Source organism: Lissotriton vulgaris, chromosome 3_1, assembly GCF_964263255.1.
Source record: "Lissotriton vulgaris chromosome 3_1, aLisVul1.2, whole genome shotgun sequence".
NCBI classification, from domain to species: Eukaryota; Metazoa; Chordata; class Amphibia; order Caudata; family Salamandridae; genus Lissotriton; species Lissotriton vulgaris.
This window is the reverse complement of record NC_141689.1, coordinates 532,080,585-532,096,875: the sequence shown is the minus strand read 5'-3', so window position 1 is coordinate 532,096,875 and position 16,291 is coordinate 532,080,585. Positions and strand designations below refer to the sequence as shown.

The 16,291-nt window shown below is 43.6% G+C and overlaps 1 protein-coding gene across 6 annotated transcripts in view; it reads left to right on the top strand.

Annotated features, from left to right (window-relative positions):
• The window catches only part of ARHGEF28 (Rho guanine nucleotide exchange factor 28), a 954,264-nt gene that overhangs the window by 713,708 nt on the left and 224,265 nt on the right, over nt 1-16,291 (top strand). For all 6 annotated transcript variants that reach the window (XM_086960785.1, XM_086960787.1, XM_086960786.1 and 3 more), the window contains one exon: nt 12,036-12,228. In XM_086960785.1, the coding sequence (XP_086816911.1) occupies nt 12,036-12,228 (193 nt within the window). The remainder of the gene's footprint in view (nt 1-12,035; nt 12,229-16,291) is intronic.

The following is a 16,291-nucleotide window of genomic DNA, read 5'->3' as shown; positions in this document are numbered from 1 at the left end:
CTCAAGGTAGAGAATATTAGCATCTTCAATGCTGGACGGAGGGACGGGCTTTGTGCACAGGATGAAGGGCAAACAATGGCTTACTTGCTTTAACTACCTTTCAAATGCAGTGTGAAGAAAGATTCCCTCTTTAAACAGGAAAATGTAAGTTTCATAGCGATATACGGTCACGTTTACATTACAAGAACTATGATAAATGCAAGGGTTTATATACAGACGCTTCTGAAATTGGTAAATAGTTTAAGAGGAGACACATTTTAAAAACATACTTTACATATCGCATCGTCTTTTCAAGATACACGACTTCAGTGTCAAGTTTTCTCCTATTTAAAGGCTTGTGATAAATAGAAAATGTTTCTTAATGGAAACAGGGGGCCGAGAGGCTCTAGGTATGAACACAGGTTAAGTTCAACATTGAACACAGTTTTGAGACAGAAATGGGATGTGCAGAATAACATGAGCGCAAAATGTATTGGAAGCACGTTTATGTTTTCTATAGAGTACAATATATTTATGTTCAGCAAACTTTTACTCTAGGAGGTAAAAGTAATATTTTGAATAGAATTTGCTGAACATTTCTTAAGCAAAGGCGCATTATCTAGAAGCAGTGTAACGTGTCCCATAGGCAAAATTGCACGCAAATATTACGAGTTTTCCTTAATTTTAAATATGTCTGTTTGTTATTTTCGTCATAATTTGTTACACTCTTAACAATCTTTTCCTCCACTGCAATGTTTCTGCAGTGGCCCTGAGTGCATGCTCTTTCCATCAGGGCCATTAATTCAGCCAGCAGTCCTGCCTAATACTGCACAGGTGGATGACCTCTTTTCTGGACATGCAAAGTGTGACATGAGACTCTTCGACATCAGTTGTATTAGTAAAGCAAAAAAGAAATCAAATCCTGGCTGTTACCTGAAATCATGTTTACCCAGCTAATATCACATTATTTTAGAGCAAGTACGAACAATGAATGTTTGCAACCAACATTCGATTTTACTTCCACAACAAAGTAAAGCTTGTTGACTGAAATGGGTTGCTTAACAAACTGCCAAAAGTCGTGAAATATCGGTAAATGTATTTGCAGATTATGGTTAAGAACAGAGAGAAAAGAAAACAGGCCCTGAGATGCATATACCTCTTTCACTGAGCTCCTTTTCACTGTACATCTGCCGTTTAGGCATAGGGAAAACTTTGTTTAATTTCGAAACTGTAAAGCTTTGCCTCTTTTTGCATGATCACCCCCAACGTTTTGGACTGATGTTGCTGTTTAGGTCTCGCCTGCCGATGCGCTTGCGCATTCGAGCTGGCGAGAGATTAAGGGGTTTATCCAGAGTTTAACCAGACTGGCGATTTGATGCAGTGCATGTGCGCTTTTAGCTCAATGTGCAAGCGCAATGAGTTAAAATGCGCGTGCACAGCATCAAATCGTCAGCTTGGTGCTGCCAGCAGCTCTTCCCGCTCCGCCCCCCGCTGCATCAAAGGCTTTGCGCTCTGCCTCAGCCCAGCCATTCTTCTCCCCTAATTGTCCTCTGCTGCATCAAAGGCTTTTTCACGGCCGGCCGGCCGTGCTTTCAGTTTCACGGCCACCAGGCCGTGTCTCCTTTTTTAAAATTTTATTTTAAGTGGCCAAGGCTTGTTTTCTGTTAGTGACTCGACATCATTGTCCTACCATCTCAATTAGTCCATCTCTTCACCCCTCACTTTACTTGTCTGTTAGTCGCTCCTCCTCCTTATTATGAACCCCCTCATTCTTCACCAATCACTCGCTATACATTTGCTAATGCTCCCCATTGGGGCTTTTACTCCTCACTAACAGTCCCTCCCCTCACCACCTTTGTTTCCCGATCCTGTCCGCTTTCCCAGACTCACCCACTGTTTCCCAAACCTCACTTCCAAACTACTCCATAATCATTGTTTACCTACATTTTTCCCCATCTCCCCCAACCCTCTTCTGTTACTGCCCTCTGCTTATTCATATTTAAGTGTGTCCTTTCTCCACTGCTCACCCTTCCCTTATAATCCCGATGCCTTCCTTTGCCCGCAATATTACCTCTCCTCACTGGCACTGATTGCCAGGGACACAATTTCAAACTGGGTGGAATTTCGCTCTTTCCCACTCCTTCTACTTCCCTTGCTACTGACATCTTTCAATCCCGAAAGGCGGCTCTGGCTCTCAACTGTGAGCGGGAATTGGAAGTATGAAATGACGACTTCAGAAACATAGTCATTATTCCCACAGATTTCCGACCTGCTGAGTAATCACAGTGCAGTCGGGCTCGAGGTGTCAGGCTTTCTGTTTAATCTGCTTTCTGTTTGTTACTTTAAAGCCAAAGCGAAGACACTTCTAAATAAATAAATAAAGCGTAAAAACACGCGTTCTTTCAGTGCGACCTTTCAGTATGTTTTTTTAGTTCGTTTAAAAACTGACCAGAACATCTATTGTCTTCGGGCGTTAAGCATAAGCCTGTGTGTTCCTTTGGAATCCGTAGGAGTAGTAAAACATAAACCAGTGTTTCCCCTTAGAATCCGCAGGAGTGTCGTACACTCCGAGGGTTGCAGAGGTTTGGGGAACTAAATCGGATTTCATAAATGGAAGAAGGGTCTGTGAAAATTGTCTTTGTGCGAGCTTCCACCAGCGTGCGCTCTGTCATTTCTCCTCCCCTAATTATTCACTGCTGCTCCCCGTGCGTCTCGTCACCCTCTGCTGTCAGTTGGTTACAGTATGATCAGTCCCGTCGTGCCAGTGCCCGTCAAGCACTTTAGCATGTCCGATTTCCTTTAATGAAATGCTCGGAGTTGGTGGACAATGTTCAGACTGTCAACATTATGGTAGAAGATGTCTTGTGTAGACAATATTTCCTTGAAGCTTTCAATTACTAAATCTTGCCTTTTCGCCAGCATGAGATGCATTCCCCTCGGACCACCATTCAGTCAGATGTTTTGTCTCTAATATTCTCACCAAACAATAGTGAGTAAAGATACTCCACTGCCCACAACAGAAGAACTGAAATGAGGGATGCGCGGCCCCTCTTATCTCTCCGCTCTCCTTACTCTCACCACTCTCCCCTCCCTCTCTCACCTCCCTCTCACCTCAATATCCCCTCTCCTCACTATCCTCACTATCCCCACTCTCCCCTCTCACCACTCTCCTCTCACCACTATCCCCTCTCACTACTCTCCCCTCACTCCCCTCTCCCCTCCCTCTCCCCTCTCCTCCCTCTCCAATCCCTCTCTCCCCTCACTCTCTTCCCCTCTCTCCCCACTCCCCTCTCTCCTCACTCCCCTCTCTCTTCACTTCCCTCTCTCCTCACTCCCCTCTCTCCATCTCCCCTCTCCTCACTTTCCCATCTCCCCTCTCCTCACTCAACCCTCTCCTCACTCTCCCCTCTCCTTACTCTCCTCTCTCCCCTCTCTTATTCTCTCTCACCTCTCTTCTCCTATCTACTCTCTACCCTCTTACCTCTCTCCTCTCGTCCCGCTCCCCTCAGCACCACCACAGCATCACTCAGGGGCACCACAACATCACTATGCGCCACTACAGCATCACTGAATGCACAGCATTACTCATCACCACCACAGCATCACTCAGCACCACCCCAGCATCACTCAGCACCACTCACCATCACCACATCATCACTCAGCATCACCCCAAAATCACTCAGCACCACCACAGCACCACTCATCATTACCACATCATCACTCAGCGCTACCCCAGCATCACTCAGCAACACCACATTATCACTCCGCACCACCACATTATCACTCAGCGCCACCCCAGCATCACTCAGTGCCACTCCAGCCTCACTCAGTGGAGGAGTGTGGCTCACTGATTAGAGCGGCAGACCCTGATGCAGAGGTCTGGCCCGGGACCAGGGTTCAATTCCCGACGCGGCAGGGTCCTGAGCCCAAAAATGTCCACGGACTCAATAATTCTCGCATCGGTGCCTACTCTAATCATGGGGTCCCACGCTGCAACTCTGGGAAATAGCTTGCTTAATCTCCACTACGGCGGCCCACCCGCTGCGGGATGCCTGGCTTTCACCTTGGGGATGCCCAGTAGGGGTTATCTCACAGGGAAAAAGCCAGGACGGGTTCCCAAGGCAAGCGCCTTGATGCCTTCGGGTGATACGTGCACTATATAAGTCGCAATACATTTACTCAGCACCACCACAGCATCACTCAGCGCAACCACAGCATCACTCAGCGTAACCACAGCATCACTCAGCGCAACTACAGCATCACTCGGCACCACCACAGCATCACTCAACATCACAACAGCATCACTGGTTCAAATATGTTCTCTCAATGTTTCAAGCTTTATTACAAATGTCAAAAAAGATGTTAATATTTCACTTCTGTTCTTGGATTTTCGTCACAATAAAATACACTGAACATAATCTTCACTAAAGTTATTTACAGAAGTTTAAGCTATTGCCATTATAAATTACAATCACTTTTTTTAAGTATTAATTATTTAAAAAGTTAAAAGCCATTGTTATTTGTAATATCAATACATCTAAGTCACGTAAATACAAAACATGTTGCATTACAAATGCTATAGGTGTCACATTTGCGAAAGTTATAACTATTAGCATTGTAAATGACAAAGCTATTAATTTACCTATTTTAAAAAACAACACATAAATAAAAAAAAATGTCATTTATAAGACCAATAGCTCAAACTTTCCTAATGTGAGACCTATTGCATTTCCAATGCTTGTTCATTTTCTGACTGTTACTGGTCTGTCATGACAAAGAATTCTATATGTCATCTTGGAAACAGAAAACAGGGCATCTTGAAATCTTGGGCAACCCACTTTGAGGTCTACTGTAAAGTGTAAAGGGTATTTATAGTTCATGCCTGTTTGGTTGCAAAAGACCTTCTGTGGACTTACCCAAAACTTACAGTTGGCTTAGCCTGCCCATTCCTTGCTATCGTTCAGCTGTATTGTCACTCTAATTTGCTTGCTGACCTTCCCCTGCTTGTGTTTGTTCGTCCTCTGGAGTATAACCTCTTGACTATTCTTGTAACGGGCTGACTGGTATCCTTCCACTGTTCACTTTTAGATGGCTGCTTTCTGTCTTTCGTTTTGGTTAAGCACTCCGCGAGAGTGCTTGTGTTTTCTTGCTCTCTCCCTCGTGTGCCTCTCCTCCCCACCAAACATCTACTCTCTCTCCCTCCTGGGCTGCTTGTTGCCCCTCGTGGGCTTCTCCTCCACCCCCACAGCTGAAGCAAGGGAACGTTTGCACAAATGAGTAGTGCTGGCTAGATAGTGTTAGGTGGATGAAAATAAATGACCGGGGGGACTGGCTCCATAGGGGAGCCTGATTTGATAGAGGATACTAGAGAGGTGATCTATTTGTGGAGGAAACTGTGAGAGAAACACCGTTGGAAGAGCAGGAAGGTGTAAGTAAAAAAAAGCCATTCGTCCAATGAAGGTTGTTGTTCGAAAGCTGTTCAATTTTAACTTAGTCTTGGAAGAAAGTAGAGAGGTTATTACAGAGCTCTTGAGAGGGCAGAATAGTGCTGTAACAAGCAGTGATTTCAAGGAAACTTTGAACAATCAAAAAGGTTTCTCTGGATGAGTTGCTGGGGGATTCGATTTTCCTTGCAAAATACTCTGTGCTTGGGATGCTGGTCACAACATAGATTTTGTTTATGGCTGTTGGATTGTAAGACCTGCCATGAACACTCGTATCTTTCATTTGTGCTTGGCATCGTGAAGTTCCTTCGATTACCATGCTGCAGAGGGAGTCGTGTGCTTGGCCCTGTTCCAACTAAGTGAGGGGAGGGAATCAGTGGCATTATTGTAAGTATGGGCGAATTTTGCAAATTCGCGATCCGCAAATTTCCGGATTTGCGAATTAGCAATCCGCAAAATTCGCAAATTTGTGCAAATTTGCGGAGTTTTTATTTTTGCGTGTTCGCGGGTTTTTGTGGGGAACTTTGCGTATTCGCGGGGTGCTTTGCGTGTTCGCGGTTTTGTTTTTGCCTGGTTAATCACTGCCACCCTCTCATTTTTTATGCCCTTCTGCCCTCTGTACCACTTGTTTTTGTGCCTTTCTGCCCTCTGCCCCACTCTTGTTTGTTCCTTTTGCCCTCTGCCCCACTGGTTTCTGTGCCCTTCTGCCCTCTGCCTAACTCATGCCCTCTGTCCCACATTGTGCCCTTCTGCCCTCAGCCAAAAGTCAGCTTCAACAGGAAGCACTAATAGATAAAGTAAAGCAGGTGCTTGAGTTGAAGGTCAAATTAAGTTACACAGTCATTAATCACCCCAATTGTGGGGTGATTAATGATTGTGTAACTGAATTTGAGATTCAACTCTAGCACCTGCTTTACTTTATCTATTAGTGCTTCCTGTTGAAGCTGACTTTTGTAACTATTTTAGAGGCTCTGGCAGCTTGCCGGTGCCATTCTAAAATAGTTACAAAAAGTCAGCTTGAACTTTTAACCCAATCCGTTCCGCTCGTGGATTTTGCGGGAAATTCGCGAATCTCGCGGATTGCGAATTTACCGAAAATCCGCAAAATCCTCGAGCAGAAACGAATTTTCCGCCCATGCTTACATTATTGGACCAGTCATTAACCCCTTAAGTGCTGCTGACGGCCAACGGTCGTCAGCAGCGCTACCTCCCCAGTGCTGCGCACGACCATTGGACGTCCATTCAGCACTGGTTCCAATGGACAGCGCAGCACTGGGGAGGGATGTTTACACGCAGCTAAGGTGTTAAAGGAGTCAGCGGTGGAATGAATATATGAGGGGATAGGGCAGAGTAAAGCTGAGGATGTGTTCGAAACTGGTGGGAAGGATTTGAGACCAGGTGCAGGGAGTTGGAACAGAGCAACAATCAGTGGGACGGTTGAAGCGGAATGTAAAGGGAAAGAAAAAGGGCACCCCAAAATGCTCTGACCAGGTGAGGGGTAAAGGAGGAGAAGCGGTGAGAGCAGTAATATTTGAAAATATATGACCTGGGAGGGGTCCTGCGAGGTGGCTAGCCAAAGTAACGTTTTGGAAGAGTACGATGAAACTGGAAGATTTCAAGATGTATGGAGGAGGAGGTCAGCAGTACCAGCTCCTGTGGTGCTTAGGGGGTTCTAACCATTCAGCTGACCCTCAGCCCTTCAGGGCCCCATATTCAGCCCACGGCCATTAAAAATCTGTGAGATATGTGGGAGACTAAGGAACCTGCAGGGGGGGGGGGGCATCATTTGCGTTACACCGCTGAGCAATAGAACTGGAGAAAGACGCTTCGGGCCCATGAGATCGATAAACAAGCACACCCTTCACAAGCAGAGTTTCAAGCTGAGCAGTGCTGGAAAGTAGGGGGATCACACCAACCAGATCCCGGCTCCGGTTGCTATTTCTGGGATCCAGCCAACAAGAGAAATGTTTTGACTTTGTCCTGGCGTCATTTCCCGACTCTAGGAAACACAGTTTATTAGCACTCCCCACGTTTTCTGCATTCTGTTTGGTGCAGCAGCCTGCAGGCATTAAGAGGGCTTTCTTATTTTCATTTTTAGCTCGGCACAAACAAAGGTGTGATTTAAAGAGCCATCAGCCTTTCTGTTGTTCAAGTATCATCCTGTCTGGGATTCATCTGGTGCCTAACATCTAGCTGCCAATGCAGTGGAAGGAAATAAAGACAGATAGCTTATCACTTCACAAGCACTTAAAAGAAACTGTGACTTGGAGGCAGGCTTTGACTTTCTTCAACCCAACCTCTGCAAGAGATGCGCATGCACTGTAAGAATGCACAGTATCGATGTGTATTAGTAATTACACTAATTATTTGAAGTTCACCTACTAACCTAGTTTGTATTTAGTTCTTATTTAGCTCTACTCATCACATTGTAGGGTGTCAAAGTGCTTTACATTACACGCAGAGACACAATAACTCATACAAGTGTGTAAATCAATGCACAGGAAATGTTACTTAAGATAATGAGGGTTATAAGTTGTAGGAATTGCTTATCATCCATACTTCTAGACATTATATGTTAAGTGTGAACAGACAGGAGAAACACAAATTCAGGATATAAAAGGTAATGCAGTGCTAGGGGTTGTCTGTAGGTACAACACTTTATTAGTTCCCAAAGCAGCCTTTCTTTGCAATTTTAGAATTTTAAAAAAATACAGCTCTAAATCCAGACTTACAGTTTACATGCAGCTCCATGATGCCGGTAAATAGATCACAGTGTTATATTAGAAGGACTGCAATTTTTGAACTGAAAGTAACACAATTATCTCATTGTCAAAAGCAGTAACGCACTTACCCACCTAAATAAAATACAAATCCGTGGTCTACATGTTACACAATGTGCTTTGCAGCAGACACATTAACCCTTTATGCTACTTTGAGTCAAAACTGTGATTGAACAAAACACAAAACTTTCCCATAGCTAAATTAACCAACATAGTTCTCTTATCACTATTATAATCACTCAAAATTCCTGGGCACACAAATATCTCTGCAGCAGGTGTCTTAACCATATAAACTATTTTGAAATGTAGCCTGTTTGTGACCAATTAAGTAAGCTAGAATCTGTTCTAGCTTACTTAATTGGCTGCGAATATTTATCTTTGTTGTCAAGTTCTTTGCAGCAGATTTAAAAAACATAAATGTATAAGTCTCTGTTTTTCAAACTTTAACCCTTGTGACTCCACCCCCTTTCCTTCGCCACATCTTGACCTTCAATTAATGGGTCCCGCAGTATTTTTTTCCAATTCCAGCACTGAGCTGAAGAGCACGAATTCAGCATGAGCATACTGCAGAGTGGCAATTTAAGTCCTTGATTTGTAGATAATGACAGGACTTCCCCCTCAAAGTGACTGTCTGCGCCAAGGATTATATTTTCTCCAAGAATGGCTTGAGCAAACAGAGAGCAGAGCAGTCGTTCAAGCATGTCTCTGTGGCAAATGCAGCATCTGATTTATGGGATAAGATAAAATCAAAATCATCCAGGGCATGTTTCATGAGGGATCTCATGTGGCTCACATAACCCTTGGCATTAGAAGAGTCGGGAGAGTGGCTTCCTACCTCTCGCTGAGGAGGAAATGCTGTAGCAATAAAATGCGGTGCAATATCGCTAATAGTGGACAAACACCAGATGGACTACAGGGGCATTTGGGACACTTTCACATACATCACCAGTGCCATTTTTTGGAGGCAGGAGGGGAACTAGTATCATCAAAAACAGTGGAACAGAGCACACAGTGCAGAGGGTATCATCAATAAAGTCAAAACTGGAGAAAGGCTCAGCCATTTTCATAAGAATGTTTGGCCCCTGTATTTATTTATTTATTATTTATACAAATGAGGCACTAAAGCACTACACTGGTAATCAAATACCTCTTGCAGATGGCCTCCTACCCTGGAAACTGTCTGAGATGTACTCCTGGGAAAGGTAAAACTGAGGGCCTCATTACGATGGTGGTCGGTCGGACCCCCATCAGCCTTTGTATCCGACAATGAGTCTGTGGTTCCACCCACCCTATTACAATATAACCACCATGATGGCAGCCGGAAAGTGCTTTTTTCTAGTGCGGCTTGTGCTGCGGCCCAGGAAAATGACCGCAGTACAAGCTGCACTAGAAAAAAGTACTTTACTCACATCTATGCACCATGTGCCAGGCACCATGTGTAGCCAGGCACACGTGCATGGATTTGTGTGGTATGGCACTACATGTACCCCCAGGCCACATAGCAGTGGCCCATGAGTCACAGGGGCCCTGCTTGGGGCCCCAAAGTCCTTTTCTGTCTGCCTTTTCATGGCGATCGGAACGCCATGAAAAGCCTGGCAGAAAGGGACAGCCTAATCCCTATGTTAGCGCCCTCATCGGCGCGCCTCTATTATAGGAATAGGATTCCGACCGCTGCCCCAATGAGATCTTGGATCCTGTCGTAGGCGGTGACCTTCCCACAACAGCAAATGGTCCGATCACCGGTATCATAATCTGGCACTCGGACCGAGGGCTGTTGGTGGCGGTCTAACCAGCATCCAAATGAGGCATTTGGGGACTATCTGGGGTGAGAAAAGTGTCAGAGGGCCCACATTTAATCAGGTTATGGTGTAAAGTCATTCTCCTCATTGAAAAATAATTTCTCAGAGGATGGAAACATTTTAGATATGTCTATGCACTATTTACACATGTAGAATTATTCAACTGGTGGAAATTTTGCTTGAGAAATTTGAATTCTTTGGAGCGCTATAGCAAATCTACAGATATCCACAAATATTCCTGTTCTTCAGTTAGGTTTGATATTGTGAAATGTCCACAGAAAGAGGCACAATTTCTCTGCTAGTTCGTTGCAATGTATATATTTCTTTCAGTTTTGTCTCCCTGGGATTTATTTTGTAAAATGTATATTTTGTGCAGTCTAATATCAAATAGACAAACATTTAAGATTCCAGAAAACAAGAAGTTTTTGGACACGCGCTTCAATTTTGACTCAGTCCAGTTTTATTGGGGCTCTGAAACTTACAAGTTCTTATGAGTATGAATGTGACTGTCCCTACATGATATGGTTGTGTATTTCATACTCTTTACCGCATCAGTATCGTCCACCAAGAACCAGCTTCTGACGGCTATAGTTTGGCTCGCTCTGATGACTGGAACACTTAATCTAAAAAACGAAAACAAAAAAACAGGCAGTAAAATAAATACAGCTGCTGGCCACCATTTGAAATGTCAGGGGACTCTGCCTGGTATCTTCTCCCTTGGAGCAACAGAAGCGATCACAGAATGTTTACTGTGAGCTGATTCAATTTAGACTGTTTTCATAAGAGCTCGAACCAGCTTAGAGTTTTCTAGGGCTTTATTTCTCAAGGGTTTTTAAGGTTTGATCTGCTGGTCAGATTGCTGCAGTGAAGATAAAGAAGGAATATGTAAACTCTCCCGGCATGGAAGGTGCCTATAGATGGTCGATGCTGGATGCAAAGCCATTGCATGGTTCGAGGATGTTGAAGACACTCGTATAGAGCACTGTGGGCCATACATCTCTAGATGATGTGAAGTAAGGTACTTGCAAAGAAAGGTACCAATTAAGTGATGGCATTACTGATATTCTAAGAGATGGGTCTTGAGTAAAATGTTTTTACTCACTGATCATGTGGTGTTTGTAGGGTTTTTTCACCCTGCAAACTTTGCAGGTCAATTTCCTTGTACCAATGTAAAATGTAGAGGTGGGTGAAGATTGCATTAAGTCTGTGTATTTGGAGGAAAGTGCTTCATTTTGATCTTGGCGAATACAGCCACATTTTGCTGTTTTCGTTGGATTCCCAGAGGCATAGTAATCCCTAAAAGCTTCCATCTAATCGATTATTTGCTTCTTTAGTCTGCCTCTTGGGTGGGAACCATTGTGGAACGAAGCCTGCAGCCTTGAGCCCTCCCGGAATCACCAAGTAAAATAAGGGTGCTGCGGAGTTTCTTCTGAGATGGTTTAGGTTCAAGGTTCATCATGAGCAAGGGGGCTGGGCACACACATCGCCAGTTGCGTGGTCGAGAAGCCTTAAATGTTTGGTTGAAGGATGGTGGAATCCTGGGATTTTGCCAGGTAGGAGTATAGGGCTCACAGCGGGGGCAGGAGGGTTGCTAAGTGATGCCCACCCTTGTTTTGCTGTAGCTATGCACCCTTCACGGCAGCAGGAACAGCTCCCTCTGCCTTAAAGGGTTGCTGAAGCTGTCCTTTTTTCATGATTCGGAAGACTTCATAACTTTGCAAACTTAAAATTGCAATTTCGGCAATCAGGCACATCACTCGTGGGTAACATTTCACAATTCCACTTTTTCATTTACAAATAGCTTATTGAACAGTGCCTTCAAATACTGTATACATAAACTGGCTTGGAAGAACATTAGGGTTTCTCTGCGTTCATCATTTCCCAGTCATTCGAGCACCTCTCAGCAAATTAGCTGTGCTCCCTTAAGCACTGAAAATTAACAAAAATAAGGGTATTATTTCTTTTTCAAGTTATGAATTTTAAAACACTATTTTCCCATAAAAATCTAATAAACAATCTGTTCTTTGTTTCAGCTCCAGCCTTGACGGTCTTGATGCGGATAGTGAAAGTGAAGGTAACTCGGACAGGCCGCACGCCACCTTTGACCCTGTCAACATCAACCCTCGACCAATAGGCAGCAGTGGAGATGAACTAGATTCTTTTGAAACCAACAGTGAGGTGGACTATAACATAAACAGAATGGAATCAACTGGTCTACCATCAAAGGTATGCAGAGAATTTTACATCTGGAGTCTGGACCTCTGTTCATAAGGAAACTAATAACAGTGGTTGTCATGTACTCTATACTCTAACTCTCACAGGTCTTGTAAAAGGATATTGTATTCACTTGTTTTATGTCTTACCTAAGATGCCAGTCTTTTTTCTAGACTGCATGCATGCGTGCGACAGACTTCTGTATGTGGAATAGTAGTGGAGATGAATGGGTGAAAAGTTGCGTCTTCTATGTGTGGCCAGTGTGGACACTGGTGTTTGGGTGGTATTTCACTTCGGCCCTAAATGTAAGGAATGATGGATCAAGTATTACATATGAAGGGAGGTGGTTCTAAATCCTTAGTGCAAAGCTGTAGACTGCTTGACTGCTTTTTATTTTCATCATGTATTGCATATCTTTGCTTTATTACTGCAGTATTCTTAATTTCGTTGGTCCCTGGAGATGTTTGATGTTTATTCCTGGTAGCGGATGAGTGATCATTGTTGCTCAGTATGTAATATAGTCAATCTTGAAGATGATGTGCCATGGAGAGCAGCCTGTGTAGGTCCTATATGTAGAGGGACTTATTAAAGTTGTTCTGTACTTTGATGAGACTTTTTGTACAGGGTCAATGCGAAATCAGCAATGTCAAAGGAGATTGTATCGTCATCGTACAGGCAGAAGGCAAATATTTGTGCACTCAATACTATTCCCCTTTCCCCCTAATCTATCAGCCTCTCCAAGTTAACCCATCCTTCCATGACTCTGTGACTTCATTGCACCAGTAGTGCTATATCACTTCTCATTGATCATCCTTGACGCATCACAGTGAAATCATTTCTCTCCTCTTGAGAATCCTTGGGCCACTGCCACCATGATCCTGGACATTTGCAGACAGTCAAACATGTCTTCACCACTGTTATGTCTAAGAAGCAAGATTTGGGCGCTCATAGGTTTACCCATTTGTTGGATGGCCACTCCATCATACTGCCAAGAACAAGACACAAAGAACGTCTCATTGGTTTCCTTTGTGATTGACAAACAAGGAGTGTCTTCTTCCAGTAGCCACAGGGAAATTCTGTAATTTAGTCCATATGTGAAAGGTGTCAAGTGTCTCCTTATTAGGGCCTCAGTTACGAGCAAAAAACACAATGGCAAAAAACCTCCGAAATCTTGATGCCTCTTGATTGTGCTTGTGGTGCAAAAATAATCAGTGTGAGAAAAAGCCCAGCATAAATCTTCCTGAGGGCCATATCTACCAAACAAAACCTGCTGGAATAATCCGGGAGAAAAAGTTTGAGTGATGAATGGAAGAAAAATCAGGGAATTAATGGATTGTGATGCTTCCTTCTCCAGCCGAATCCTGCATATGTATATTTAAGACTGGAAATGATATCTTTGGAAGAAAGTTAAAGTCCATCTTGGTTTGGGATGTTTAGACAATAAACATTGGAGAGACAACTATTTTGATTGGCGTAGATATAAGGTTAGATCTGTTTACCCTTCTGGGAAACTTGCATTTAAGAGTAATGGCTTGGAAAAAGAAGGAACCCACATTTGATATCTTTTATGCCTCGTTGTTCGAGCACTTTGAAATTGCCACTCTTTAAAGTTCTTTGTAGACTAATCTTCAGCCTTTACCTTAACAAAAAATGTCAAAATTTTACTTCATTTGTTGGATATCAGATGCCAACAACACAATGACACTGTCCATACTCCAGCAAAGCCATATGTACTACTATACTGTACAAGCCAGGAGCAGGTCTTAGGTGCACAGCTGGTTCCAAGTGAATTTAACATCTATCACGTAAATCTGGTCAGACAGCGCTTAGAGACCCCTGTGGTTATAACGCGCCATACAAATTAAATAAATAAATAAATAAATAAATACTATAGCTTCAGATGTTTTACCAAACGACTTTCCACACTCGTGAAATTACTATGTCCCAGAACAAAAAGGAAAGAATTGTACAGGACAAGTAGACAGACTACTGCACAGACAACAACTAAGACTATGAAAATATCAACCAAAAAATACAAGGGAGAAACATCGTGTTTCATTCATGATGAACTCTAGCTGCACTTCAAAGGAACTTTTAAGATAGTTTACTGATTCTAAAACCCATTGCCAAGCACATATTGGCACATCTGATCTCGACTCTTTTCTAATGCACCGGGTGATCCTTTCATAAGGAAACTACTGATTTGGAATCCCTCCTTACCCAAGTATATTGACCAGCTTGGACAACATGTAGGTACTCCTAGATTTCCCCCTTTCTTCTACCATCGGCCGTTGCAAGCTTCTGTTACTTTCACAAGGCATACTAACAGCGGTGGCTCCTCTGTTATGGCGGAGGAGCGTCCCCCCTGCCAGCAAATTCAAAACTTGTAAAATAAAATGAAAATAGCACAGGTTTATTATTCTTTTATTTTTCTCCCTAGGGCCGGGGGTGAGGCCTTTCTGATGACAGAGGAGTGTTAGGCACTGCTGCTAAGGGCACATGTGGATTTGGCTGGCCTTCTTAGGGCAGCCAACCTGACATGCACACTGAGAAGTTTCCAACGTGAGCTGCGTTGCAGGTTTGGAGACAGCAGACACAGGCTCCCAGTTTGTCTGGTAGCACAAGTTCAGAGCGCTCAGGCCAATATGGGCCCTTCCCTTGTGGTGCCAGCAGCATGAGAGCAACGTCTTGATTGGCTGTAGGTGTGTCAAGGAGCCTCGGCCTGTGCTGCAGTGGAGCCAGAAGAGTGGCAATGTGCCAGTCTGCAGGTAGCTTCTGTACTTTTTTTTGTGTGCGTTGTTAATTGCATTCCCATTGTGGGGCCCATTTTCAGCGGCACTACCATGGGACCGGCCAAAAAAAGCCTGCCAGGCACAAGGAACATTAGTAATCTGGCAGGTGACCTGACCACAGGTTTGGTGGTGCAGGAGCCGTTCGCCGGCATGGCGATCCGCTCCTGCACTGCCAAATTCGTAATCAGGCCCTAGGTATTTTGGGATCAGATACGATGGTGGTTGAATTGATTATATTGAAATCTAGCAATATGAGATACCTTTCAGTGATATTCTAATACTTTGATCCATTCTTTCTCATGGAAAGATGTGCCAAGGTCAGCTTCCCAATGATCCTTTAAACCGTCCAGGGATGCTCTGCCAATACCCACTAGGGCCCTGTATTACCAGGTGATTAGCCTTCTGCCACAACCATCATGAAAATGACCTGAATATGCTCATGGGTTGGTAGGTGGGTGATCTCCCACAACAAGTGCATTACCACAGTCAGGGCTCTATGTTGCGAAAGTTTAACTGCTTGGGGTCCAGGCCCCTCCATTAAGGATTCAAATGTTATTAGGGCTCTATTCTCAAATAGATCTGCCGCCGTGTCTAATACACTCAGCTCCAAAATTCTTTGCTATTCCGAAGACCCAAATGCCTGCTACACTATCAGCCAGATCTCAAGCCGCTTCCCTGATGGGTCTGGACCTCTCATGCTATTAATATATTTCATCGTCCAACTCTCCTCAAGTACAGAACAGCCTATTTGTAAAATATCACTATTTGACCTCCCTATGTATTTTGCATTTTTAACCAGACTAGTGACAGCAGATCATTACACCCTTGACTAACAAGTATTGTCGTTTTTCTTTTCTGGAGATGCTTCTTGTGGATTATTTTCTGTCACCAGTCTATAAACTTTCAGATCAACCTGCCTTGTCATCCAAAAGCCTAAGAGCTTTACTCTACATAGATGCTACATCCTTGCTCTGCACTATTCGGAAGACCCAGTAACCATTTGTTTTCATCACACAATTCTATCATTATGTTTTCAATTTCTGTCTCCATACTATCATTGTGTATTTTGAAGCTTTAGATTCAAAATGTTTAATAAAATCAATCCTAGGGATTGGGAAATCTTGTGCTGAGCCTCCAACATATTACCATCTTGGATGCATTGTAATATTTTAAGGGAAGCATGATGAGATAAGAGCTAATGGAAAGTGAATTATCAAAGACTGGAAAAGTATTTTGGGCAGTGTCTGATGTTTGCAAGCACAGATGAGTATTTAAATAACTTT